The sequence below is a fragment of the Choloepus didactylus genome, chromosome 22 (genome assembly GCF_015220235.1).
Source record: "Choloepus didactylus isolate mChoDid1 chromosome 22, mChoDid1.pri, whole genome shotgun sequence".
Classification (NCBI taxonomy): domain Eukaryota; kingdom Metazoa; phylum Chordata; class Mammalia; order Pilosa; family Megalonychidae; genus Choloepus; species Choloepus didactylus.
Genome location: NC_051328.1, coordinates 22063346 through 22090048, shown reverse-complemented (window position 1 = coordinate 22090048; position 26703 = coordinate 22063346). Strand labels below are relative to the sequence as shown.

General features: G+C 37.3%; 1 protein-coding gene across 2 annotated transcripts in view; it reads right to left on the bottom strand.

The window, feature by feature from the left end:
- Positions 1–4291: 4291 nt before the first annotated feature.
- Positions 4292–26703, bottom strand: part of CBFB (core-binding factor subunit beta) — a 95742-nt gene continuing 73330 nt past the window's right edge. Inside the window, exons 5-6 of one of the 2 annotated variants that reach the window (XM_037815983.1) lie at positions 25712–25838; positions 4292–6521 (exon numbers count right to left, since the gene is read on the bottom strand). In XM_037815983.1, the coding sequence (XP_037671911.1) occupies positions 6499–6521; positions 25712–25838 (150 nt within the window). In that variant the 3' untranslated portion in view covers positions 4292–6498. The remainder of the gene's footprint in view (positions 6522–25711; positions 25839–26703) is intronic. The other variant, XM_037815982.1, reaches the window with a different exon arrangement.

Genomic DNA, 26703 nt, shown 5'->3' with positions numbered 1-26703 from the left:
GTGGCGTTCTGGGCCGTAAAGTGTGGCGGGGGCGGGGAGAAGGCGGGGCTTCTATCGCGGGGGTGGGGCTTTAAGGCGGAGTGGCGCACGCACAAATGCCTGACAGTGCAGCTGTGGTGGCCGCGGCAGAGGCTCAGCGGGGCGGGGCTGTACCATCGGGAGAGGCGGGCACTCTAGGAGGGAAGAGTCCCATAGTTCGTGTGTCCCGCATCTACACACTACACTGTACACGTTTCACGCTATACAAATGTGTAGACCACGCAACACACCTCACGCGGCTACACACCACCTGTCTGCAGTCTACACGCACGTCCCACCTTCATTCACTGGGCACAAAAGAATAATTTCCTGAACACCATCGGAGGCTCAGGGGGAAGAAGACGCAGAGTCCTGGACCCCACAGTCCGCGGACATCCGCGCCGCCGCGGCTCCCCAACCCCGCCAAGTTTGCGGCTGGGGCTGACGCCGGCAGCAGCTGCTTCTGGTTGTCCAGGATTAAACGACTCCCTCCCCACCTACCCAGCCACCCTGGAGAGCGGGTCGAGCTGAGTGATGAGGATGCTCGAGTGCGTGGGGTGGGGAAAGGAGTGGAGAGGAGATTCGAGAAGAGACGAGAAGGGGCTCCGGTCGGTCGGGCTTCCCATCTGACCACATCCAAATGTGCGCAGATCTCCCGGGGGCGGGATCGGAAGATCGCCCACAGCAGCCGGGACTCGCACCAGCTTTGCCGCCAACGCTGCGTGGTCTCGGCTAACCCATGGCGCTCTCTGTGCCTCTATTTCCTCATCCTGAGCTTTTGACCCGAGCCCTGGGGCACTCTAAAACTAAGATAGCCCAGGCCTCCTCCGGTGTCAAGCCTTCATGGAAGCAGTCTCTGGATTTTCACCTGACAGGTATCATTAATACCCCACTTTACAGGCGAAGAAACTGGCCCACAGTTCCCTGTTCTAGGCGATGGAACTCAAGTTCATTCCATTCCATTGCCCCTAGAAAGGTTTTTGGCAGGATATGGAGTGCCATGTTAAACTTTCAAACTGGCTTCGTAGGAATGTAACTTAGGAGATTCTATCAAAATTTTAAGTCAACGCTATTGGTATTAAAACAAACATGGAGAATAATGTCCACTGCAGCATAAAATGCCTAAACAACGGAACTAGGTCACTGAGATACCCATCTGTGGGGAAGTGGCTAACTAAACCCGGTATGGATAAAAGGATTGTTTTTAAAGTGACCTATGTCCCTATATGCTGATGTGGAAGGAGCTCCAAGGTACACTGAGAAAAAAAGCCAGGTGCAAAACTATAGTATGACCCTTTATCTGTTAACCCTCTGCCTAACCCCCTAAAAAAAAAAAAAAAAAAAAAAAAAAAAAAAAAAAAAAAAAAAAAAACACAAATTTAACATTGGCCATACCAAAAAGGGAGAATATTTCCAGAGAGATGAAAAAAAAAATGGTTGCCAGGGGCTGGGGAAAGGGATAAATAGAGCGACTGCTTAAGGGACCTAGGGTTTTCTTTTGGAGTGAGGAAAATGTTTTGAAACCATAGAGATGGTGGTTATACAGCATTGTGTACATGGCTAAATGCCAATGAATTTTACACTTTAAAGGGGTTAATTTTATGTTTTCTGAATTTCACCTCAATTAAAAAATGTGTCAAAATTTACCTCAAAACCAACCAGACTGGAAATGGTTCTTCTGTAAAAAAAAAACTCTTGGAGGAACTTAACTCAGGTGGAGAGAGGAGGGTGGGCCTGGATGGGGGCTGGGTAGGTTGGATGGGGATGTAGTAGAGGCAAGACAAAGAGAATGCCGCACCGTTCTACTTAACAAAGTGAAGAGGATTTTTAGTTTAGATAGCCCAAGAAATGGGAAGAACAGGAAGACTGACCAGATTTGCATAATGAATGTGGGAGATAAAGGAGAATAGCAGTCAAGAATAGACACTTAGGTTTCCAGCTTGGATAGCTGGATGGATGCCAGACTCAGACAAGAAAGCGACTGGGAGAAGTGGCATTGGATGCTGGATGCCGAACCTTTTGGTAAAACTGTCACAGGTGGTAACTTAGAAGGCAGTAATGTATGATGTTTGCAATCCTAGTTAAAGAGTTTGGAATCCTACTGTCATGATTACTTTTGGGGTTATATGTCAAGGTTCTAAAACAAAACAACAAAACAGAGAGAGAGAAGAAAAAACTGGAATGAAAGGTAAATGTTTGTAGCAACTCAAAGATGAGGCCCAAGGGCCATGGAAAACAGTGGATGGGAGAATACCTCCCAAAGCAGAATCACTTACTGGGAACCCTCGTCTCAGGCTTGAGGGTCCTTATAGTCTTCCTAATGACAGTTCACAACTGTTTCAGACCAGTGACTGTATTCTTCCCCTTTCTAAACGAAGTGTGTTTCCTGCAGTTATTCTGTTCCTATTCCACCGCAGTATAGGTGGCAGATAACCAAAAATCCCTAGAATTTCATTTCAACTCAATTCCTGACTGGCTGTGAATTTTAGGTTGTCTCCCATGATAAGTTTATTTTCTTGAGAGAAGGAAAGCGAAGTCAAATATTTAACAATTGAAAGGGTGGATTGTGTAGTCATTAGGGCTGTTCACAAATATTCTCTCTTCAGGACAAAAGGTAGGTAGGATTGCAGTTCCTTGCCCAGGTGAAGTTGGGTTTGGCCCTGTGACTTGCTTAATCCAATGAAATATGAAAGAAGTCCTGTGTGTCAGTTTAAGGTGACAGTTTTAAATGTCAGTGCACCTTTCACCATCTTCTTGGCTTTGTCATAATAGGCAGTGTTCCAATAACTACTCTGTCAGTCCAGATCAACCGCTGATGGGCATGTAGCACATGAGCGAGAGATCTTTTTTGTTTTAAGCCACTAAAATTTGGGGGGTGTTTTAAGACAACACAACCAGCCTGTCCTGATGGAAATTGGTTTCCAGTCTTTTTTCCTCCAGTCCACTCACTACATTGAAACCAGAATGAGCTTTCTCAAGCTCCACATTCCATCAAGCTGATAATACCTCAATGGCTTCCGGTTTGCCCTTGAAAACCTCCAACTGTTTTAAGATGGCTGGAAAGGCCCACCCAACTGCTTATGACTCCCACCCTGGCCTATCCTGATCCTTTCCGATTCAGCTTGCCATTACTGGTGTAGACCCTCCATTCATGTGCCAGTCATCCTCAACTATTTTTAGTTTCTCTGACTCGCCATGCTCTTGCCTGACTACCTTTAACACATTTCCCATCTTCTCTTTGCTAGTATAACTTCTATCTTCCTTCAGATCTTGGTCAAATGTCTCCTTGGGCAAGTATTTTACATTAAGAATGCATCTCAATTCACTCATTAAATTTTCAGAGGCTAAAGTGAAATGTAGTCCTTTCAAAATAATAGAGTTTGAAAGAAAAACATTTAATACAGCCTAGTTTTTAACTGAAATTAAAATTTTAAAAATAAAATTTCAGTTCCATAGTTGTAGCCACATTTCAAGTGCCCATAGCCACACATGGCTAGTGGCTGCCACAATTGACAGCACATATAGAGATTATCTTCTCTAATCACTAACTTCCCTTTATAACTTGTTTTTATATGCTCATCCTTCCCCAGTATTTATGAACCCTGAATAAGGCCAATAATGAACTTTAAGTTACTTAAATTCTTCTAACTAAAAGCTCATGTATTGACTTAATACATTTTAGAGTATCTTATTTTTAAATAAACTAAACTGTCATTTCCATCCATAATCCTACCCTACATTTGTAACTTTTTAATCTTGGAACATTTTTGAAATGTGTGGTGAGAAGGGGAATTGATGTTACCTAGGGTGAGTCACACCTTGAAATCTGCCTGCAAAATCTTTCTTTTAAAGAATGTTTGGGAGAGCAAAACGCCAAAGTTGTCTTATAAATACTCAGTAATATATAGATCTGGTAATATGGCTGTGTTGGTTTTAAAAATATGTCCACATACTCTTTGACACCCCTCCTTTTAAGAGATGAAGCTTAATACTCCTCTCCTCAATTTGGGTGTGGGCCAGACCCAGTGATTCACTTATAACAAAGAGAAAACCACAATATACTTTGGGAAATTAGTACTGTACTATCTGTGATACATTAATACAGTGCTAGTTTTCTTTGAAATTGGCAGAGATGACCACTAGATGCCACTGTTGCTGCTTTTCTTAAAGATTAAAACGCAGGATCAAAGACTAATTCAGAAACAACAAAATCAACTATCAAATGATTACTCCAGAACAGAAATTGTTGGATTATGTCAATAAAGAGTCAAGATGCTTGTTTTCACTACAGAGAAGTTTATTGTAAAAGTAAATTAAACATACAACAACATACAGTATGGCTAATGGTGGCAAAAGCAATCTGGTAGCTTAAGGCAAGTTTTGATGGAGATGAATTTAGAAAACATGATGCAATGATGTAATTTTGTTTAAATAGAAATTATGAAAAAAATATCAAATTGCATCAATAACTTAATAAAAGTAGTTTTCAAAGCCTGCACTATTGGAGGAAAAGGGCTCATGATCTTAATGCCAGCATTAAGACAGACGGAAGCAGCACAGTGCAAAATGACAGGAAAAAAACAGTATTTACAGACGCATGGCAACATGAACATTTAATCTTTGATCTTATTTACTGGTGGACTTAAAGTCCTTAGCTGGAAGCAGCTGAGAAAACTGTACCATCATCATAACATTAAAAAAAAATTTAAGCACAAAAGTAAAAAACCAAGGAACTCCATAATAAGGTAACCTTAAAACACCATGGTAAGGACCACTTAAAAGGCAATTTCCTCAGGGAAAAATAGGGCACCGAGTGTGTAAACATGTGAGCTGTACAACATCAAATACCAACCAAATTCATTATAGTACTTCATTACAGAAGATCAGCATGATCTTTTATGATGTACTATTGTTTATAACAATTTAAACACACCCCTTACCGTGCATGACTTCAAATATAAAACAGTATTTTTATTGATATAGAATACCTATTTATGAATTATAAGATCTATATATTATGAAAGTCATGCCTTCCTCATCAATCAAGTATATTTATGTATTTTTAAATGTAATGACCTTATTCAGACCTTATGTCAGTTTTTCAAACTTTAAAATAATGCCATTCTGATAAAATATATTTTTGCAAAAATTCAGAAATGTAGCAACATTTAATGAACATGACCATGAAAAATATTTGTAAGGAGTTGCCAAATGACTTAGCACTTTTGTCCAGTATTGTATTAAAAAAAAAAAGTTCCACTCAATTTAAGTGAATCTATTTAAAAACTGTTCTTACACTAATTCATCTTAAAAGGTTCTATCAATAGTCCTTTTGGAGAATACCATATGTATTTAACTGAATTTATTTTTCAGAATTATTAATGGAACAAAACATATCCGCTGCACAGATGAACATTTTCTAAGATTAAGCTTTCATCAACTAGCATTGTTTTAACAAAAGCATGCAATATAAAATACACATAAAAGCAGCTATATTAAACATTATTTTAATACAATGTTACCTTCGTAGCTGATTCATCACTGTCTCCAGTTTAATATGCTTTAAATATATGAAGACGCTCCAGTATCCCTTTTCTGATTAACTTTAAAAAAAAAAATCCCTGAATAAAACAGAAGCCAGCCTGTGACTTCTTTCAGTAGAATATTATCATTTGTGGACAACATCTCCACCCAAACTCATGATCACAGAACAGAATCTAAAACGGATCTGGAACAGATTACAGAATTAATACTAATTTCAAAATTGGGGTTTAAAAATGAAAGAAAGGGTGATTATTCGCATTTAAAAAGGATACTGCAACTTTAACAACTGTAAACTTTGTATCAGAAGGCTGTGGCAGACAGCTCTGTGCTACTAGGTTTTTAGCTTGTAAATAATGCAAACACATCAATCAACAATTTTTAAATGATGTAGACTAAAAACACATAAAAGGAAACTGGGGAAACAAAACAAAAAAAAAACAAGAATGCTTATCTAAAATAAGGGTATATAAACAACACATCTGAAAGTACAAAAAACTTAAGAGCAATTGATTAGGGGAAAAAAACCCTCTGATATAAATTTTAATTTCTTGACCTGTTTTTAAATGACATGAATTTTTAAATTAAAATGGAGAAAGAAGGGCTTTACAAGTAGATAGTTTCAACTCACTAAAAATAATGCCAACAAGATAAGCTTGCATAGGAAAAAATTTCAAATTATTACTGGCTACATGCTTAAAAAATTAGAAATGCAGATATTATAATCATAGTGCAAAAACAATGGCAGTTTGTGATGTCCGTTACTGCCTAAGGTTGAAAAATAGATCGTAGTACCTCCAGTTATCACAGTTTCTGGTCTTTTAATCAATTGTTTCTGCTAACTTGAAGCAATGTATATGTAAAGATGGGCAGCACATATGCTGTGCTATTAATTAACGAAGTTTGAGGTCATCACCACCACCTAAATTGGAACCAGGACTAGGGTCTTGTTGTCTTCTTGCCTGCAATGACAAAACCATAATTTGGGGTCAAAATGTGTTCTGAAAATTAAAACACTGTGTGTGTGTGTATAAAGATTAAAAAAAAAAAACAAAAAACAAACAACATTATATATATAATAAAACACAAAGAAGCACATAAGAAAAATTTTCAACTAAAAAACTTTCAACCAAAATCTCCACATGTAAGAGGCCAAGGAATAATCAAAATTACGTATAAACTATTTTGCCATAGTTTCCTTAAAAACAAAGAATAAAAGTTACTTTATATTAAAGATAGCATTATCATAAATATGTACTATATATAAAAAAGAAGAACAAATCTAAGTTTATAGTTCTAGAATCAGAGGGTTTAACTTTAACACACCAGTCAATCACCTTAGAAGCAAACTTTCCTTTTTAGTAATAGCTGACATTTATTCAGCACCAACTGGGCACTGTTCTAAGCACTTTCCAGGAATGAACTAATTTAATTTCTCCCAACAATGTATGACAATAGGTGCTATTATTTATCCCCATTTTACAGATAATGAAACTGACCCACAGAGAGGTATATGGCCTAATTATGTGACTGAAAAATGTGGTAGTGAATTCCATCTCTTACTGAATTCCATCTCTGCCAAGTGGGTTTTAACTAGAAATTTCTGCCTCAAAAAATAAAATTCAGAATTACTATCAATAAAATATTGTCACAAAGGTTAAGAAAAATATAAAATGACATATACCCAGAAATATCTTTATAACAACACTTAACTAAGAGGCTTGAGAATTAGCAACACTGAGGATTTCAAGATTTGCTTTAGAATGAATTTTCCTATTTAAAATATTTATAGCAAGAGTTAACAGAGAGCATCTACCAACTAACACTGCGTATGATACTCTCTAATGTAAAGTTTTTATGTAACATAGTGCCCCTTTTGTCCACAAGCAATATTTACTTCCAGTTTCTTTTACAAATTATAATGCCATGTTTCTTCCATAAGCTTTCTTTAATGCCTGCAAAATGTCAGTCAAGGACAAACATCTGTTTGTATACACACTTGGTTCCTACAGCAAAAATTTTCCCGTATTAGATAATGGCAACTCCAGTTTACCACTTGTTTAGGCCAAAAAACCTTGAGGTCATCCTTAACATCTTTCTCTCATACCCAACAGCGAATTCTGAGAGCTCTATTTTTATCCTTAAGTTGGCCATTTAGGACTACCTCCATTGCTCTCACCCCAGTCCAAACCACCATCATTTTCCACCTGGCTCTTCTTATTTTCCAGCCATTTCTATTATATGCCAGCAGCTGGTACTAGCTGCAACTACCTGTGCAATATATTTAGCCAAATGGAACAGTGTATTAATATTACCAATTAATTGGAAAGAGGATCCATGCTCTTCAAATAGTATCTCAGCATGTCACAGTTAAGTCAGAAGCTCCAGTTAACTCATTTCTCAAGACAGTTAGATTGTTTAGACAAAAATGATAGCTGCTTTACTCACTTTTAAACAAATCAAATAAAATTCAACACTAATTTTTCTTATCAATCTGGATACACATCTCTAGCAGATTTTTACTATTTTTGTATTAGCAGACTGTACACTGACTACATTTTAGCACATTCCTTTCAATTAACTAGTCAGGTTATGCTGCATGCTAACAGACTGAAAGAACTACAGAATGCATATGCATTAGGAAAACAATTTATGTTCCTTAACAGAATCAATGCTAAATGTAGTGTAGGAAAGATCAATTCTGAAAAAAATCAGAGATGGTGATATAAGCATCTGGTTTCAGTCAATGAAGGTTAGAAAGGGGCTGAGCAATGAAGAACACTGAGAAAAATCAATCCTAATTATATATTTATAAATCACTACTAACCTACCAATAATACTTTGTTAAAAGGATGTTTCAGCTTTTGTCTTGGGATAAGAATAATTTTCAAATTATTTTCCTAATAATTGCATGACTCAAATGAGTGACAAAGATCACCAAAAGCTGGAATTTTCCCTACTGGTCATGGCCGTGCAGCAGTAGCCATGGATTTATTTGTTTAAATACATTCTTGGCAAAAGCATGGAGATTAGGAGTAAAGAAAAGTTGTTTTGTTATTTATTTGTGTTTTAAGTTTCTGTTTACCTTGTGGAGAAAGTACTGAGGAAGATGTAAAAGAAAACATTATGAAGGACAGAATAAACAGCAGGAGAAATAAAAGATGGGGAAGTCTGACAGCAAGAATGAGAGCAGAAGGGTTTTCTGGGAGACTGGAAGGAAATTTAATGCTAGAGGAGATAGGTGCACTGTCATATGAAGGAGACAAATAGAGAAACAATTTCAAATTCAGTGAAACAGTTTACACAGAACTGGAATTTAACAACTGGATGAGTTGCCTTGAGTAGCAGTGCTTCCTGACTACTGTGGCAGTTTTCTGACATAAGCTGGAAATGTTTTAAAAGGAATTCCTTCATGGCTAAAAAGCTGGACTACATGATGGCAAAGAAACACCCTGGACTCCAAGGTCCTAAAGGCATAAAGTCTGTAATTTCTAGTTTCTTTTTCCCTAGTCAACTCACATGTGCCCTTGATTCTAACCTTTTATTCACAGTTATTTCAGGATAAGGTCTTAATATAAAGCAGATGTTCACAAGCCTGATTTCAGAACGTGTCTGTTTTAAATATTTATAAAGAATTAATATCTAGATCTTTTACTACAGACCTCTTACTACAAGTTGCTCCTATTGTCTTTCAGTATACCATCACCCAGAAACATGGTAAATCCAGTTTCTAGAAGGCAGTTATGGGATGATTCCAAAATGAGACAAAGAACAGTCCCCAGCAGATGGAGTTTTCCCTACTGGTCAGGACTGTGCAGAAGTAGCCAAGTGCAGGGGTACCCAAATAAATAAAACTTCTTGGTTGACCACCGTTCTGTTATTGTCAAGGTCACCAAAACAACTGCAGAAAACTCTTCATGGGAAAATGCCCCAATAATTAAAAATAGCTACAATTCATTGAGTATGTACTATGTACAGATACTGTGCTAATCACTTTACATTTGATACTTGGCAAAAGTCAGAACATAGAATTAGAGAACTTCAGAGCAGTAAAATATCTCAAAGATCTGGTTCAACTCCCATTTTACAGATTAGATAAACCTGTGACCAGAAGCGGTTAAGTGATGCCCCCCAAAATCTGGTAGATTCAGAACACAAACTCAGACCTCTGGAAAAGATGAACCTTTAATTCACAATTAGCATTAATGTCAGCCTCCTAAGTCATTGCTATTTTTCCCTATTGCTAAGGCAAGAGGAGACAGAAGGCAGATATTTTTAAGTCCTGATGTTAGGGAAAGGAATACTAATCACAAATCACTTTCCCCAAACTCATTAAAAAGGTAAACACAAAGTCAGCAGACAATCAACACGTGTCAGATAAGTAGACTTCTAAGAGCTGGCCCAACAGACACTGTCAAAAAATAAAGCTTTGTATAAAGCATGTAACTTCAGGAAAACTTTAAATATAAGGTAACATTTCAAAATAAAACAGATAGTAGAAATAATATACATTTCTGGGTTTGAATCTATGTAAGAAAGGAATAAGTTTCGTTTTCACATAGAGACAGCATGGAATAAGGGAAATGGAGGCAAAACCAGTTTAAACAAGCCCCAGACAAAGAGAAGAGAGAATCTGCCTGATGTAAAGAGATATGAGGTAGTATCAGAGGCGGGAACTCACAGCAAAAAAAAAATAAAAATTTGGGGGGGATAGGCTGATCAGTTCAAAATCTCAATAATGAGCTAGTTGGCTCTCTGGGATTGGCTGTACAAATTAAAATCTCAAAAGATGATTAGTTAGTGTTCTCAGATAGGCTGTAACCTCTGTAGTACCCAGTCAATGGGGAAACAGGGGAGGGACTTGCGAATTGGGAGTAGGAGATTTAAAGATCGCCATTCTCTTCCTCTGGCGCGCCAGCCTTCCGCGTGTTTGGCTGGACGCCCCGTCTTGCAAGATCGTAAATAAATTCTTTTCTCCTCCAGAACCGAGAGAGCGTTTATTCCCTTACAGGTACCGCTTTATTTCCGACAATCTACCACTTAGATCCAACGCTCTACCACTTTAGCTACATGACCTTAGGCAAGTCCTTACCCTTTCTCAGTCTCAGGTCCCCAAAATGGAGACACTCCTTATAAGAGCATTTAAGAACCAAGTACAAAGCAGATACTCCTAGTGTATACTGCCTGGCAAGTAGTAGGCACTCATTCTGTTGTTGTTATAATAAAGTTGCTCATCATTTGCCAATTTATCTAGAACTTTTTCTGAATATGAAAAAAATCTGCATCCTGCAGATAATCTTTCAAACTATCAGAAGGGTAAAACAGAATAAAATTTAATAAAATTTACATTTCCTATTATAGAGAGCAAAGCCAACACTCCCCTTCTCTCTTAGTTTGGGAGAAGACAGATCTGGCATCCTCTTCCTCTTTCATTAACCTTCTTCACAGAAGTCTCAGTTCATATTCCCAGTTCACTCTCATCTACTGCCCTTTCCCAAAACACATGCCAGAGAGATCCAGTATAGACATATTCATGTTGATATGTCCTTACACAAAAATGAGTGCTGGGACAGTTAAGTGATCTGAACACTGAAGTTTGTGGGAATTTAAAATAAACAGACTAGAGAATTTTTCTTGGACCACACAGAATTGAAGGCTCCAAAAACGTACAAAACACAAATTAAAAAACCACACAGACTTGCCTGTTTTTATTTCAAAACAGTTTCCACATAAAATTCTCCTGTGATTTGCTGAATTTTATTAAAACTGCCTATATTGGAAAAAACAATAACTATTTAACCCATTCTCGTACTTTAAAGACCACTATTTATTTCCTACATTTTATAACCTAACCAAACGAAAGCATTTTCTAGATAATGATAGAGAAAAGCTCTTTTAGCATCCTGTCACCATGGAGCCGAATTACGAGCCAATAGTACCATATTACAGTTTTGAGTCAAGAGGGAGTCCAATCAAGTTGAAGGTGATCTCTAGAAGATACAGAAGGTGGTGTATGAACTGGTATCAAAGAGATGACAGAGGTATCTCTCCAATTTTTTGATGACTGGAACACTAACTTTGTTCCTTATTAACCTCAATCTTCTTTCACAAAAATCAAAAGTAGGAGGCGGGGCAAGATGGCGGACTGGTGAGCTGTATGTTTTAGTTACTCCTCCAGGAAAGTAGGTAGAAAGCCAGGAACTGCGTGGACTGGACACCACAGAGCAATCTGACTTTGGGCATACTTCATACAACACTCATGAAAACTGCTGAGATCAGCGAAATCTTTAAGTTTTTGTGGCCAGGGGACCCGCATCCCTCCCTGCCAGGCTCAGTCCCATGGGAGGAGGGGCTGTCAGCTCAGGGAAGGAGAAGGGAGAACTGCAGTGGCAGCCCTTATCAGAAACTCATTCTACTGATCCAGACTCCAACCATAGATAGACTGAGACCAGACACCGGAGAATCTGAGAGCAGCCAGCCCAGTAGAGGAAACAGGCATAGAAAAAAAAACAACACGAAAAACTCCAAAATAAAAGCAGAGGATTTTTGGAGTTCTGGTGAACATAGAAAGGGGAAGGGCAGAGCTCAGGCCCTGAGGCTCATATGCAAATCCAGAAGAAAAGCTGATCTCTGCCCTGTGGACCTCTCCTTAATGGCCCTAATTGCTTTGTCTCTTAGCATTTCAATAACCCATTAGATGTCTGAGGAGGGCAATTTTATTTTATTTTTTTAATCTTTTTTTCTTTTTCTAAAACAATTACTCTAAGAATCTAAGAAGCCCAATACAGAAAGCTTCAAAGACTTGCAATTTGGGCAGGTCAAGACAAGAGCAGAACTAAGAGAGCTCTGAGACAAAAGGCAATAATCCAGTGGCTGAGAAAATTCACTAAACACCACAACTTCCCAAGAAAAGGGGGGTGTCCGCTCACAGCCATCATCCTGGTGGACAGGAAACAATCCTGCCCATCGCCAGCCCCATAGCCCAGAGCTGCCCCAGACAACCCAGTGTGACAGAAGTGCTTCAAATAACAGGCACACATCACAAAACTGGGCGTGGACATTAGCCTTCCCTGCAACCTCAGCTGATTGTCCCAGAGTTGGGAAGGTGGAGCAGTGTGATTAACAAAGCCCCATTCAGCCATCATTTCAGCACACTGGGAGCCTCCCTACACAGCCCAGCAGCCCAGAACTGTCACTCACCTGTGACATAGCACAATCATCCCTCAACAGAGGACCAGGGGGTGCACGGCCTGGAAGAGGGGCCCACCTGCAAGTCTCAGGAGCCACACGCCAATACCAAGGACTTGTGGGTCAGTGGCAGAGACAAACTGTGGCAGGACTGAACTGAAGGATTAGACTATTGCAGCAGCTTTAAAACTCCAGGATCACCAGGGAGATTTGACTGTTACAGCCACACCCCCTCCCTGACTGCCCAGAAACACGCCCCATATACACGGCGGACAACACCAACTACACACGCAAGCTTGGTACACCAACTGGACCCCACAAGACTCACTCCCCCACTCACCACAAAGGCTAAGCAGGGGAGAACTGGCTTGTGGAGAACAGGTGGCTCGTGGACGCCACCTGCTGGTTAGTTAAAAGAAAGTGTACTCCATGAAGCTGTAGATCTGATAAATTAGAGATAAGGACTTCAATTGGTCTACAAATCCTAAAAGAACCCTATCAAGTTCAGCAAATGCCAAGAGGCCAAAAACAACAGAAAATTATAAAGCATATGAAAAAACCAGACGATACGGACAACCCAAGCCCAAGCACCCAAATCAAAAGGTCAGAAGACCAGAAGACACACAGCACCTAGAGCAGCTACTCAAACAACTAAAGATGAACAATGAGACCATAGTACGGGATACAAAGGAAATCAAGAAGACCCTAGAAGAGCATAAAGAAGACACTGCAAGACTAAATTAAAAAATAGGTGATCTTATGGAAATTAAAGAAACTGTTGACCAAATTAAAAAGATTCTAGACACTCATAGTACAAGACTAGAGGAAGCTGAACAACGCATCAGTGACCTGGAAGATGACACAATGGAAAATGAAAGCATAAAAGAAAGAATGGGGAAAAAAACTGAAAAAATCAAAACGGACCTCAGGGATATGATAGATAATATAAAACGTCCGAATATAAGACTCATTGATGATCCAGAAGGGGAAGAAAAGGGTAAAGGTCTAGGAAGAGTATTCAAAGAAATTGTTGGGGAAAACTTCCCAAATCTTCTAAACAACATAAATACATAAATCATAAATGCTCAGCGAACTCCAAATAGAATAAATCCAAATAAACCCACTCCGAGACATATTCTGATCACACTGTCAAACACGGAAGAGAAGGAGCAAGTTCTGAAAGCAGCAAGAGAAAAGCAATTCACCACATACAAAGGAAACAGCATAAGACTAACTAGTGACTACTCAGCAGCCACCATGGAGGCGAGAAGGCAGTGGCACAATATATTTAAAAGTCTGAGTGAAAAAAATTTCCAACCAAGAATACTTTATCCAGCAAAGCTCTCCTTCAAATTTGAGGGAGAGCTTAAATTTTTCACAGACAAACAAATGCTGAGAGAATTTGCTAACAAGAGACCTGCCCTACTGGAGATACTAAAGGGAGCCCTACAGACAGAGAAACAAAGAAAGGACAGAGAGACTTGGAGAAAGGTTCAGTTCTAAAGAGATTTGGTATGGGTACAATAAAGGGTATTAATAGAGAGAGGGGAAAAATATGACAAACATAAACTAAAGGATAAGATGGCTGATTCAAGAAATGCCTTCACGGTTATAACGTTGAATGTAAATGGATTAAACTCCCCAGTTAAAAGATACAGATTCTCACAATGGATCAAAAAAAATGAACCATCAATATGTTGCATACAAGAGACTCATCTTAGACACAGGCACACAAAGAAATTGAAAGTGAAAGGATGGAAAAAAAATATTTCATGCAAGCTACAGCCAAAAGAAAGCAGGTGTAGCAATATTAATCTCAGATAAAACAGACTTTAAATGCAGGGATGTTTTGAGAGACAAAGAAGGCCACTACATACTAATAAAAGGGGCAATTCAACAAGAAGAAATAACAATCGTAAATGTCTATGCACCCAATCAAGGTGCCACAAAATACATGAGAGAAACACTGGCAAAACTAAAGGAAGCAATTGATGTTTCCACGATAATTGTGGGAGACTTCAACACATCACTCTCTCCTATAGATAGATCAACCAGACAGAAGACCAATAAGGAAATTGAAAACCTAAACAATCTGATAAATGAATTAGATTTAACAGACATATACAGGACATTACATCCCAAATCACCAGGATACACATACTTTTCTAGTGCTCATGGAACTTTCTCCAGAATAGATCATATGCTGGGACATAAAACAAGCCTCAATAAATTTAAAAAGATTGAAATTATTCAAAGCACATTCTCTGACCACAATGGAATACAATTAGAAGTCAATAACCATCAGAGACTTAGAAAATTCACAAATACCTGGAGGTTAAACAACACACTCCTAAACAATCAGTAGGTTAAAGAAGAAATAGCAAGAGAAATTGCTAAATATATAGAGACGAATGAAAACGAGAACACAACATACCAAAACCTATGGAATGCAGCAAAAGCAGTACTAAGGGGGAAATTTATAGCACTAAACGTATATATTAAAAAGGAAGAAAGAGCCAAAATCAAAGAACTAATGGATCAACTGAAGAAGCTAGAAAATGAACAGCAAACCAATCCTAAACCAAGTAGAAGAAAACAAATAACAAGGATTAAAGCAGAAATAAATGACATAGAGAACAAAAAAAAATAGAGAGGATAAATATCACCAAAAGTTGGTTCTTTCAGAAGATTAACAAGATTGACAAGCCCCTAGCTAGACCGACAAAATCAAAAAGAGAGAAGACCCATATAAACAAAATAATGAATGGAAAAGGTGACACAACTGCAGATCCTGAAGAAATTAAAAAAATTATAAGAGGATACTATGAACAACTGTATGCCAACAAACTGGATAATGTAGAGGAAATGGACAATTTCCTGGAAACATATGAACAACCTAGACTGACCAGAGAAGAAATAGAAGACCTCAACCAACCCATCACAAGCAAAGAGATCCAATCAGTCATCAAAAATCTTCCCACAAATAAATGCCCAGGGCCAGATGGCTTCACAGGGGAATTCTACCAAACTTTCCAGAAAGAACTGACACCAATCTTACTCAAACTCTTTCAAAACATTGAAGAAAATGGAACACTACCTAACTCATTTTATGAAGCTAATATCAATCGAATACCAAAACCAGGCAAAGATGCTACAAAAAAGGAAAAGTACCGGCCAATCTCCCTAATGAATATAGATGCAAAAATCCTTAGCAAAATACTTGCAAATCGAATCCAAAGACACATTAAAAAAATCATACACCATGACCAAGTGGGGTTCATTCCAGGCATGCAAAGATGGTTCAACATAAGAAAATCGATGTATTACAACACATTAAAAATTCGAAAGGGAAAAATCAAATGATCATCTCAATAGATGCTGAAAAAGCATTTGACAAAATCCAACATCCGTTTTTGATAAAAACACTTCAAAAGGTAGGAATTCAAGGAAACTTCCTCAATATAATAAAGAGCATATATGAAAAACCCAGAGCCAGCATAGTACTCAATGGTGAGAGACTGAAAGCCTTCCCTCTAAGATCAGGAACAAGACAAGGATGCCCGCTGTCACCACTGTTATTCAACATTGTGCTGGAAGTGCTAGCCAGGGCAATCCGGCAAGACAAAGAAATAAAAGGCATCCAAATTGGAAAAGAAGAAGTAAAACTGTCATTGTTTGCAGATGATATGATCTTATATCTGGAAAACCCTGAGAAATCGACGATACAGCTACTAGAGCTAATAAACAAATTTAGCAAAGTAGCAGGATACAAGATTAATGCACGTAAGTCAGCAATGTTTCTATATGCTAGAAATGAACAAACTGAAGAGACACTCAAGAAAAAGATACCATTTTCAATAGCAACTAAAAAAATCAAGTACCTAGGAATAAACTTAACCAAAGATGTAAAAGACCTATACAAAGAAAACTACACAACTCTACTAAAAGAAATAGAAGGGGATCTTAAAGGATGGAAAAATATTCCATGTTCATGGATAGGAAGGCTAAATGTCATTAAGATGTCAATTCTACCCAAACTCATCTACAGATTCAATGCAATCCCAATCAAAATTCCAACAACCTACTTTGCAGACTTGGAAAAGCTAGTTATCAAATTTATTTGGAAAGACAAGATGCCTCGAATTGCTAGATACTCTAAAAAAGAAAAACGAAGTGGGAGGACTTATACTCCCTGACTTTGAAGCTTATTATAAAGCCACAGTTGTCAAAACAGCATGGTACTGGCACAAAGACAGACATATAGATCAATGGAATCGAATTGAGAATTCAGAGATAGACCCTCAGATCTATGGCCGACTGATCTTTGATAAGGCCCCCAAAGTCACTGAACTGAGTCATAACGGTCTTTTCAACAAATGGGGCTGGGAGAGTTGGATATCCATATCCAAAAGAATGAAAGAGGACCCCTACCTCACCCCCTACACAAAAATTAACTAAAAATGGACCAAAGATCTCAATATAAAAGAAAGTACCATAAAACTCCTAGAAGATAATGTAGGAAAACATCTTCAAGACCTTGTATTAGGCGGACACTTCCTAGACTTTACACCCAAAGCACAAGCAACAAAAGAAAAAATAGATAAATGGGAACTCCTCAAGCTTAGAAGTTTCTGCATCTCAAAGGAATTTCTCAAAAAGGTAAAGAGGCAGCCAACTCAATGGGAAAAAATTTTGGAAACCATGTATCTGACAAAAGACTGATATCTTGCATATATAAAGAAATCCTACAACTCAATGACAATAGTACGGACAGCCCAATTATAAAATGGGCAAAGGATATGAAAAGACAGTTCCCTGAAGAGGAAATACAAATGGCCAAGAAACACATGAAAAAATGTTCAGCTTCACTAGCTATTAGAGAGATGCAAATTAAGACCACAATGAGATACCATCTAACACCGATTAGAGTGGCTGCCATTAAACAAACAGGAAACTACAAATGCTGGAGGGGATGTGGAGAAACTGGAACTCTTATTCATTGTTGGTGGGACTGTATAATGGTTCAGCCACTCTGGAAGTCAGTCTGGCAGTTCCTTAGAAAACTACATATAGAGTTACCGTTCGATCCAGCGATTGCGCTTCTCAGTATGTACCCGGAAGATCGGAAAGCAGTGACACGAACAGATATCTGCACGCCAATGTTCATAGCAGCATTATTCACAATTGCCAAGAGATGGAAACAACCCAAATGTCCTTCAACAGATGAGTGGATAAAGAAAATGTGGTATATACACACGATGGAATACTACACGGCAGTAAGAAGGAACGATCTCGTGAAACATATGACAACATGGATGAACCCTGAAGACATAATGCTGAGCGAAATAAGCCAGGCACAAAAAGAGAAATATTATATGCTACCACTAATGTGAACTTTGAAAAATGTAAAACAAATGGTTTATAATGTAGAATGTAGGGGAACTAGCAATAGAGAGCAATTAAGGAAGGGGGAACAATCCAAGAAGAACAGATAAGCTATTTAACGTTCTGGGGATGCCCAGGAATGACTATGGTCTGTTAATTTCTGATGGATATAGTAGGAGCAAGTTCACAGAAATGTTGCTATATTAGGTAACGTTTTTGGGGTAAAGTACGAACAGGTTGGAAGTAAAGCAGTTATCTTAGGTTAGTTGTCTTTTTCTTACTCCCTTGTTATGGTCTGTTTGAAATGTTCTTTTATTGTATGTTTTTTTTTTTTTAATTTTTTTTCATACAGTTGATTTAAAAAAGAAAGGAAAGTAAAAAAAAAAAAAAAAAAAAAAAAAAAAAGGAAAAAAATATGTAGTGCCCCCTTGAGGAGCCTCTGGAGAATGCAGGGGTATTGGCCTACCCCACCTCGATGGTTGCTAACATGACCACAGACATAGGGGACTGGTGGTTTGATGGGTTGAGCCCTCTACCATAGGTTTTACCCTTGGGAAGACGGTTGCTGCAAAGCAGAGGCTAGGCCTCCCTATAATTGTGCCTAAGAGCCTCCTCCCGAATGCCTCTGTTGCTCAAATGTGGCCCTCTCTCTAGCTAAGCCAACTTGAAAGGTGAAATCACTGCCCTCCCCCCTACGTGGGATCAGACACCCAGGGGAGTGAATCTCCCTAGCAACGTGGAATATGACTCCCGGGGAAGAATGTAGACCTGGCATCGTGGGACGGAGAACATCTTCTTGACCAAAAGGGGGATGTGAAAGGAAATGAAATAAGCTTCAGTAGCCGAGAGATTCCAAAAGGAGCCGAGAGGTCACTCTGGTGGGCACTCTTACGCACACTTTAGACAACCCTTTTTAGGTTCTAAAGAATTGGGGTAGCTGGTGGTGGATACCTGAAACTATCAAACTACAACCCAGAACCCATGAATCTCGAAGACAATTGTATAAAAATGTAGCTTATGAGGGGTGACAATGGGATTGGGAAAGCCATGAAGACCACAGTCCACTTTGTCTAGTTTATGGATGGATGAGTACAAAAATAGGGGAAGGAAACAAACAAACAAAGGTACCCAGTGTTCTTTTTTACTTCAAGTGCTCTTTTTCACTTTAATTATTATTCTTGTTATTTTTGTGTGTGTGCTAATGAAGGTGTCAGGGATTGATTTAGGTGATGAATGTACAACTATGTAATGGTACTGTGAACAATCGAATGTACGATTTGTTTTGTATGACTGCGTGGTATCTGAATATATCTCAATAAAATGAAGATTAAAAAAAAAATCAAAAGTAATTACACAATGAATTACAGTTACAGGGATGTGTAAACTGAAGAGAATCACCAGGGAGACATGTCAACTGTTTTCAAAGGAGAAGGCTTCTCAGGTAGAAAAGGCACTGGGCTAGTTCTATGTGGCAATAGATACCAATGGGCAGGTACTTCACAGAAGTAAAAATGTCTATGATTATTTTTTGTTTAACATCTGCTTTTTATTAAGGTATGGAAGAGTACACAAATCATAAGTGCATTTCTTGAATTTTCACAAAGTGAACACCCCCATGTAACAATACCTAGTTCAAGAAATATAACATTATCAGAGCCTGGAAAGCTTCCTTTGTAACCTCTTCCCAGACACTACTCAGCCCCCAAGGTAACTGCTATCTTGCTCTCCAACAGAGGTAAGAAAAGTCCCAAATGCTTTACTGGTTGTTAAAAATACAAAAACAAAAACACACCAGAATCTAAAAACAATTGGTAAAGTAGTATCTTTGACTTTTACAGTTTAAAGTTCAGGTATGCCAGCCTTTACTATTTACTGCCACTCCAGATACACTGTGAGCCAAGGGACATAGAAAGTGGGATAAAGAAATTAGCTTCCACTGAGCCCCCATTCTAACTATCAAGCAGTGACCTGTGAGGTAGGGTGTTAGCCCTGTTTCATATGGGAGGCTCAATAAGCAACCTTCCCCATGTTACATGGCGACACGCAGTAGCACTAGGACTCGAAACCAGAGCAACCTGATTACAAACCTTGCACTCATTCCACTACATAACAGGTTCTCAAGCTATGTTCTGCTAGCTACAGAATTCCCTAAACACACCCCAGGCACCCCAGAAGGAGACCAGAATAGGTGGGACACTGATCCCCTAACCCTCGCTTCACTAAGAAGAATGCCCCTTAACTATCTATTCTATATACTGTGGTTCTGGAGAAGATTTCAAATAAAGAAAGGGTTTCACATGTTTTAAAACAGCCTATATGGCAGAGAATATGGGATCTTGTTTTCTTTACTCTGTGTTAATACTAAAAACAAATTTTATTTCTTTTCTAAGTAAGTAATAGATCCATGTGATTCAAAATTCAAAAGGAACAAAAGAAATAGGGAAAAGTAAATTACTATCACTCTCCCATTCCGGTCACCTGGTTCCCCTCCAAGTTTTCCAGTTATGGTTTTTTAGGTATCCTACTAGAAACAGACTATGCACAATCAAGTACATATGTGCATGTATATTCCTTTTAAAAATATCCACAGGGTAAGATATTATACATACATACTGTTCTGTACCTCTTGCATATCCTTTTATTGTACACTAATGACTTTAACAGTATTTGGTCAAGGCTGCTAACATAAACATTTCAATAAAATTTTTCATTTGCCCAACTAGTGATAATCTGCCATTATCTCTGAAAAGTAAAGAAAATATTGTACTACCAAAATACCCTCTTCTAGAAAATCAGCAAAAGAAAATGCTAAATCCTACTGTGAATGATGGATTGAACACTTTATAAATTTTACAGATGGTGAATGGAAACATGTCTAACGAGTTGTGTAACTGATTTCAGGTTAAGACACTGATGAAAATCAAAATCCTTTGGGTCACCAACCACCTGGAGTTCTGCTTCCCACTGTTAGTAACCTTAACTATCATATATATTAAATGAGCACCACCATTACAAATTTGGCATAGCAGGACTAGAGGTTATCCAGACAGGGGTTGGGAATCCCTAAGCATTATATGTGCTGCCAGGATTGCAAGCTTCCAAGTACCATTTACTGGGTTGCCGGCACACATGAGTTACCACTGTTCCAGTCAGGCATCAGGACCACCCACTAGAGGTATTATTATTCTTTTCTGCCTCAGCTTTTTCTTTTCCAGACAAAACGGTTTGTAATCTCTCCTGGCAGATTTATTTTTCAACTTAACCATCTTTACAGGTGGTGTGGAAATTAATTCCCAGTGCTAGGCTGTATTTCTGAAGACTTCCTGGTTAGGAAACTATGGTTTTTAAGCCCTCACTCTTCTTTCCATTAACCAAGTGTTTTAAGAGAGCAAGTCAATTTTCCTGAGCTCCTCAGTTTCCATAACTGTAAAAATAAGAATGTTAAATTAAATTATGTAAGGCCCCCTAAAAATGTTTGAATTACAGGAGGGAAACAACATTTGCCTCCAATATTCTCCCTTTTAAGAAAAAGGAGGCAAATTGCAATAATCATCAGCAGCAGCAGCAGCAGCTAACATTAGGAATTTAAGGATTAAAAAAAAGGACAGAAGAGAACTACTCAAAGTGCTGAAAACATACCTACACCAAAACTTCCTTATATGACTGCCAACACATGCTCTTGAGTCAGATTCCAGATTAATTTTCTAGATGACTAATTCTTTATAACTGATGTTTTAAATTATTACCATAAAGGACCACAGGATCTTAAATCATTGACGAAAATTTAACCATCTTCTCTATGCTGTAGGTAATAATGCAGGCAAAGTGCCCTGATACATTTTAGAGAACTAGAAGGATGTTCCTGTTAGCCAGATAAGTCAATTAACTGGAACCAGCACTGTGGTTAAGAGCTTTTAGTGCTAAAGAAGTACTTTAGAGATTTTATTTACTGCAGGCATACACATACCGAGTACCACTCTAAGTGCTTACCAACATTTTTCCATTTAATTCTCACAACAATTTTTATAAGAAAACGGGGACTGAAGAGAGATTCTCTGATAAGTGATAGAGCAGGGAATCTCAGCCAGGCCTGACTACAAAGTCCAGGCTCTTAATCACTAACATAAAACTGAATGGCAACAATTTATCTGAGCAACAAATACTTGACAACTCTATTAACAGACAGTATTTTTGTTCATATACACATATAACTTCACACAACATTTTTTCCCTCAAGTTATATTATTATTTTTAAGTTAGAACAAACTAACAATTTAGAAAAGACAGTTCTTAGCCTCAATTAATCTACAATTTTATTAAAAGCAAAATACTTCCTAAATAAATGTTCTGACCAAGCTGTATTTCTCTATCATGGCAAGCTCTCTTACATTTTCATGCCTCTGCACACAACGTATCTTCTACCTGGAATGCTTTGCAGCTTATCCAGCTGGCAAACTCACACTCTTCCCTGCAAGTGTATTTTCCTGTGAATGCCCCAAGAGGAGGTAGACTTCAGGACTCCTTCCTCAACACTGCCATCATCCCTCTTTAAACTTCTATTATGTATAGTTTCTGCTAAAGCATACTGCAATGATCTGTTTGATATGTCTATCTTCCTTTCAAGACAAAGTTGCTCAAGGACAGAAACCATACATTTTCATCTATAAATTTCCCAGACCCTAATTCATAAGCCAGCACAACACAGCTGGGGTTCACTACTTAATTAATATAAATCAACATCCTAACCAAAATCCTTTCAGAGGTTATTAACATGTATTATCCACTTTTAACCTAAAGCCAATTCTGTAACTCTAGTTTTCAGATAGGAAAAACAGGAGCTCTTTTTTGAAGATCGCCATTTCATAACTAAACACAATGTATAGAACATCATGGTGGGTGGTGTGGAGGATACAAAAACCAGGGGCCCTATCTCACTGGTGTTCACAATAAAGTACACATTTATAATTGTTTCAATATACTGCTGAATAAGAACAATAATAAAAATAAGAAGAGCTCTGGAAACTACAAAGTGGGAGGTCTAATTTTAAGGAGACTGGAGAAGGGCTTGACAAGATAACATTTAAGCTGGGTCTTGATGAATGGATAGAAAAGTACACTCTAGGTCAGGGAAGAAACTGCATGAGCAAAAAGGTGCAGAAATGTAAAATAAATGAATGCATATTACACATTTTAAAACTTCATACTACTACAGTTACAGGTATTCCAAAAGAAAATGGAGTTGGAATTCTGATCACAAAAATTGTAAAAGCTTCAAAGATAACAAATGTATTCCACTCATCCTTCTTGTGCTAGCGAAAAAGCATTCTTGGGGATGTCCTCAGTTGTTATGTCACACATCAGCCATTCACATAAATTAACTCAGTGACAAAAGGATGCATCAGTCATTAAAAGATACTTGATTTCATTTCATACACTAACCACTGAAGAGGCTTGTTTTTTTCATCTATTCTAAAAAACATTGTAACATAAAAGGAAAAAATATCAATAACAATAACAGCCAACATCTAGTCAGTGCTTACTCCTGTGCCACACACTCCAAAAAATGCTTTCATGTGTATTTACTCATTTAATCCTCTCAATGACACTGTGAGACAGGCACTATTATTATACCTTTTTTACAGTTGCAGAAACTCAGGCACAGAAGGTGAAATAAATTGCTCAAGGTAATAAAGCATGGGACAGAGCCAGACTCAGCACCTCACCTCTCTCCCCCCAGTCTGGCTCCAGAGTTTGGGTTCTCAACCACTATCTTTGTCCACAATAAACACATTTTTTTAATATTAATTTAAATAATAGTGTACATTTAATTTAAATAATAAAAATAACAACTTCTCTGATTATATAACTGTTTTCTACCTTTTTTCTTTTTAAACAATATAGAATTCTCTAATTTTTTTTACACTCATTATGCCATGAATTCATAGGAAACAAGCTCTTTTCCACTGGTCGTCACAAAGTGTGTTTCTCCGGGTGGAGAAGGCTGGCATTTCAACTGAACCCAGGTACCTTTCTCTTTGGAATCCTTTTTCTGATCATTTTCCTTAATGCATTTCAGGAAGCTATCTCAGCCCTCAGAGTGTTTAATAAGCTCAATACATACATTAATTCTCTTGGCCAAGAATTCTGCCCTTGTTTATTTACAACTTAACTAACAGCATGCTGGGTAACACTGCTGTTCTGGTTTTGCCATGATAACATTCCTTTTCTGAACAGTGCCCATTTCCTTGATGTTTACGATATCATCTTTCTCGTAGCTTCGCATACATGTGGCCAAAGGAACAAACTCCATGTTTTCTAAAAGGCCTAGAAAACATATAGTGGAGTGCCTTTTCTCCTTCTCTTTGTGTTTGTCATTTTGATGAATTAGTAAAGATGGTGTTCTGGACAAAGGCTGTAAAATTGCTTTTAAATTCCTGGATATTATTCTATTTAATTGATATACTATAATTATATTTTAATTGTATCTCTTTTGATTATCAAAGATGAACATGTGCTAACTTGTTCTACTTGTGTGAAATGGCATGTCAACATCAAATTTATAAACTTGAGGCATATGATAGATACAACATTTGACAATATTCTTTTGAAAATACATTAGTTAGTATTTTGATTTTTTTATTAGAGTATACTTTTTATATAATTTGTACTCCTGAACAGTTGTATATATACCTTAAATACTGATTTTTATAATTGAGCTCTTTTAAAGTAGGGTACACTTACATGTAGAAAAAAAATCAGATTTCCATATCAATTAAAAGACAGCAAATTTTAAAACTATGCAAGACTAAACTTCAATGTCTAAGACTGAACTCATAGGTAATAAAACTATTTAAAAAATCTTTATAATTCTGATTACTATAAAAATCAGATAATGCTTACTTTTGAGGGGAGGGAGAGGGTTGTGATTAGACATGCTGCATATGGAAACGGGGTTCTAGGTGGCTGTCAAAGTTTTATTTTTTGAGCTGGATAGAAGTTTTAAAGGTGTTAGCCTTACAGTAATTGATTAGGCTACGTATTTCTTTTGTGTAGATTTTCTTACCTGTATTTTATTTTACAATAAAAAAGGTTAAAAGGAAAAAAAGGCTATGTTCATTTTACCCTTTGAATAGCTAAAAAATATTAAATTTTAGTCCATACAAACAACCGAAAATTATGCTACTACAAAATCAAGATAAATATTTATAGAAAAATGGAAAGTAGTATTATTCCCAAAGAGTTTTAGTAAAGTTCTAAAAATATGTATTCTATGTTAACAAAAGGTAATTTTTACAAATAATCTGAGAAATAATTAAGAAAAAAAAGGAGGTAAGATAGTTGCATCAATGAATTAAAGAGAAAATATAACTTGTTACAGTAAATGATTTTTATGACGGCCAATAAATGAGAAATTCATGTACATGTTAACTCTAGAGTTAAGTTCCTTAATAGCAATTACATTTAATTAAACACAAAGATAGTTTAACACTTTTAAAATGAAAGACAAAATTAAATTATTTAAAAACACTATACACAAACATCACAAACACAGCCTGAGAGTTTTGGGGAAAGTACTAACCAGTTACTGCCAGCAGCTGTGAAACTCTCACCTCCATTTCCTCCCGATGAGACCTGTCTCTATCTTCAAATTCTCGAGTCCTTCTCCGAGCCTCTTCGAAGGCTTGTTGTGCTAATGCATCCTCCTGCTGTCAGAATAATACATAAAATACATAGCTTAAATTTGATTTATAATGAATATTTAAAATTTTGGGGTGTTTTCTTTTTTGAAGAAAATGAACAGCAGAGTATTTTCCCAAACATCAATGCCATTAAAAAAAAAAAACTAATGTCAGAGATATTTAACAGAAAAATCTAGTATTTTCATGGTTATATCTTTGAAATAGTAATCATGTCTCATTACATTCTAACAATTAAAAATTCGCTTTCCTTTTTTTCCTTAATATTATATGGATAAAATACGGTTATCCTCATGATTTACAGTTCTTTCCTTATTTGAAGATTTAAAAATTATGCTAGTTGAACACATATAATAGTACTGAGGCACAACAGGGCAATTACTTAAAAAAAAGTAAAGTTAGAGTCTTACCTCATCACATTAACTGCAATAAAATCCTGATTAAATTAATAGCTAAACCATAGAAGCACAAAAGAAACCTTGGTAAATACTTCTCTAACTTGGGGATAAGCAAGGCCCTTGCTAATTATGACACTAAAGCTAGAAATAAGAGAAGATTAACAGAATTGACTATATAAATTGTTAAAACTTCTAAATGAAAAAGCAAATCAATTCCAAGAGAAATTATCAAGAAAAAATATTTGTAACATATAACAAATCTATCCTAGACCTTTCTCAATTCATGGCAAAATATCTGCACATGAAGAAAGAAAACCTAGATACCTCAAACTCAATGTGTTTAAAAACACAACTCACCAATTAAATCTTAATTTTTTTCCTCTAGTCTGAGTTGATGGCACCATTTATTCAATCATTCGTACCAGAAATCTGAGCCATCATTGGGTCTTCATTCTCCCCACCTCCACAAAGTCAAT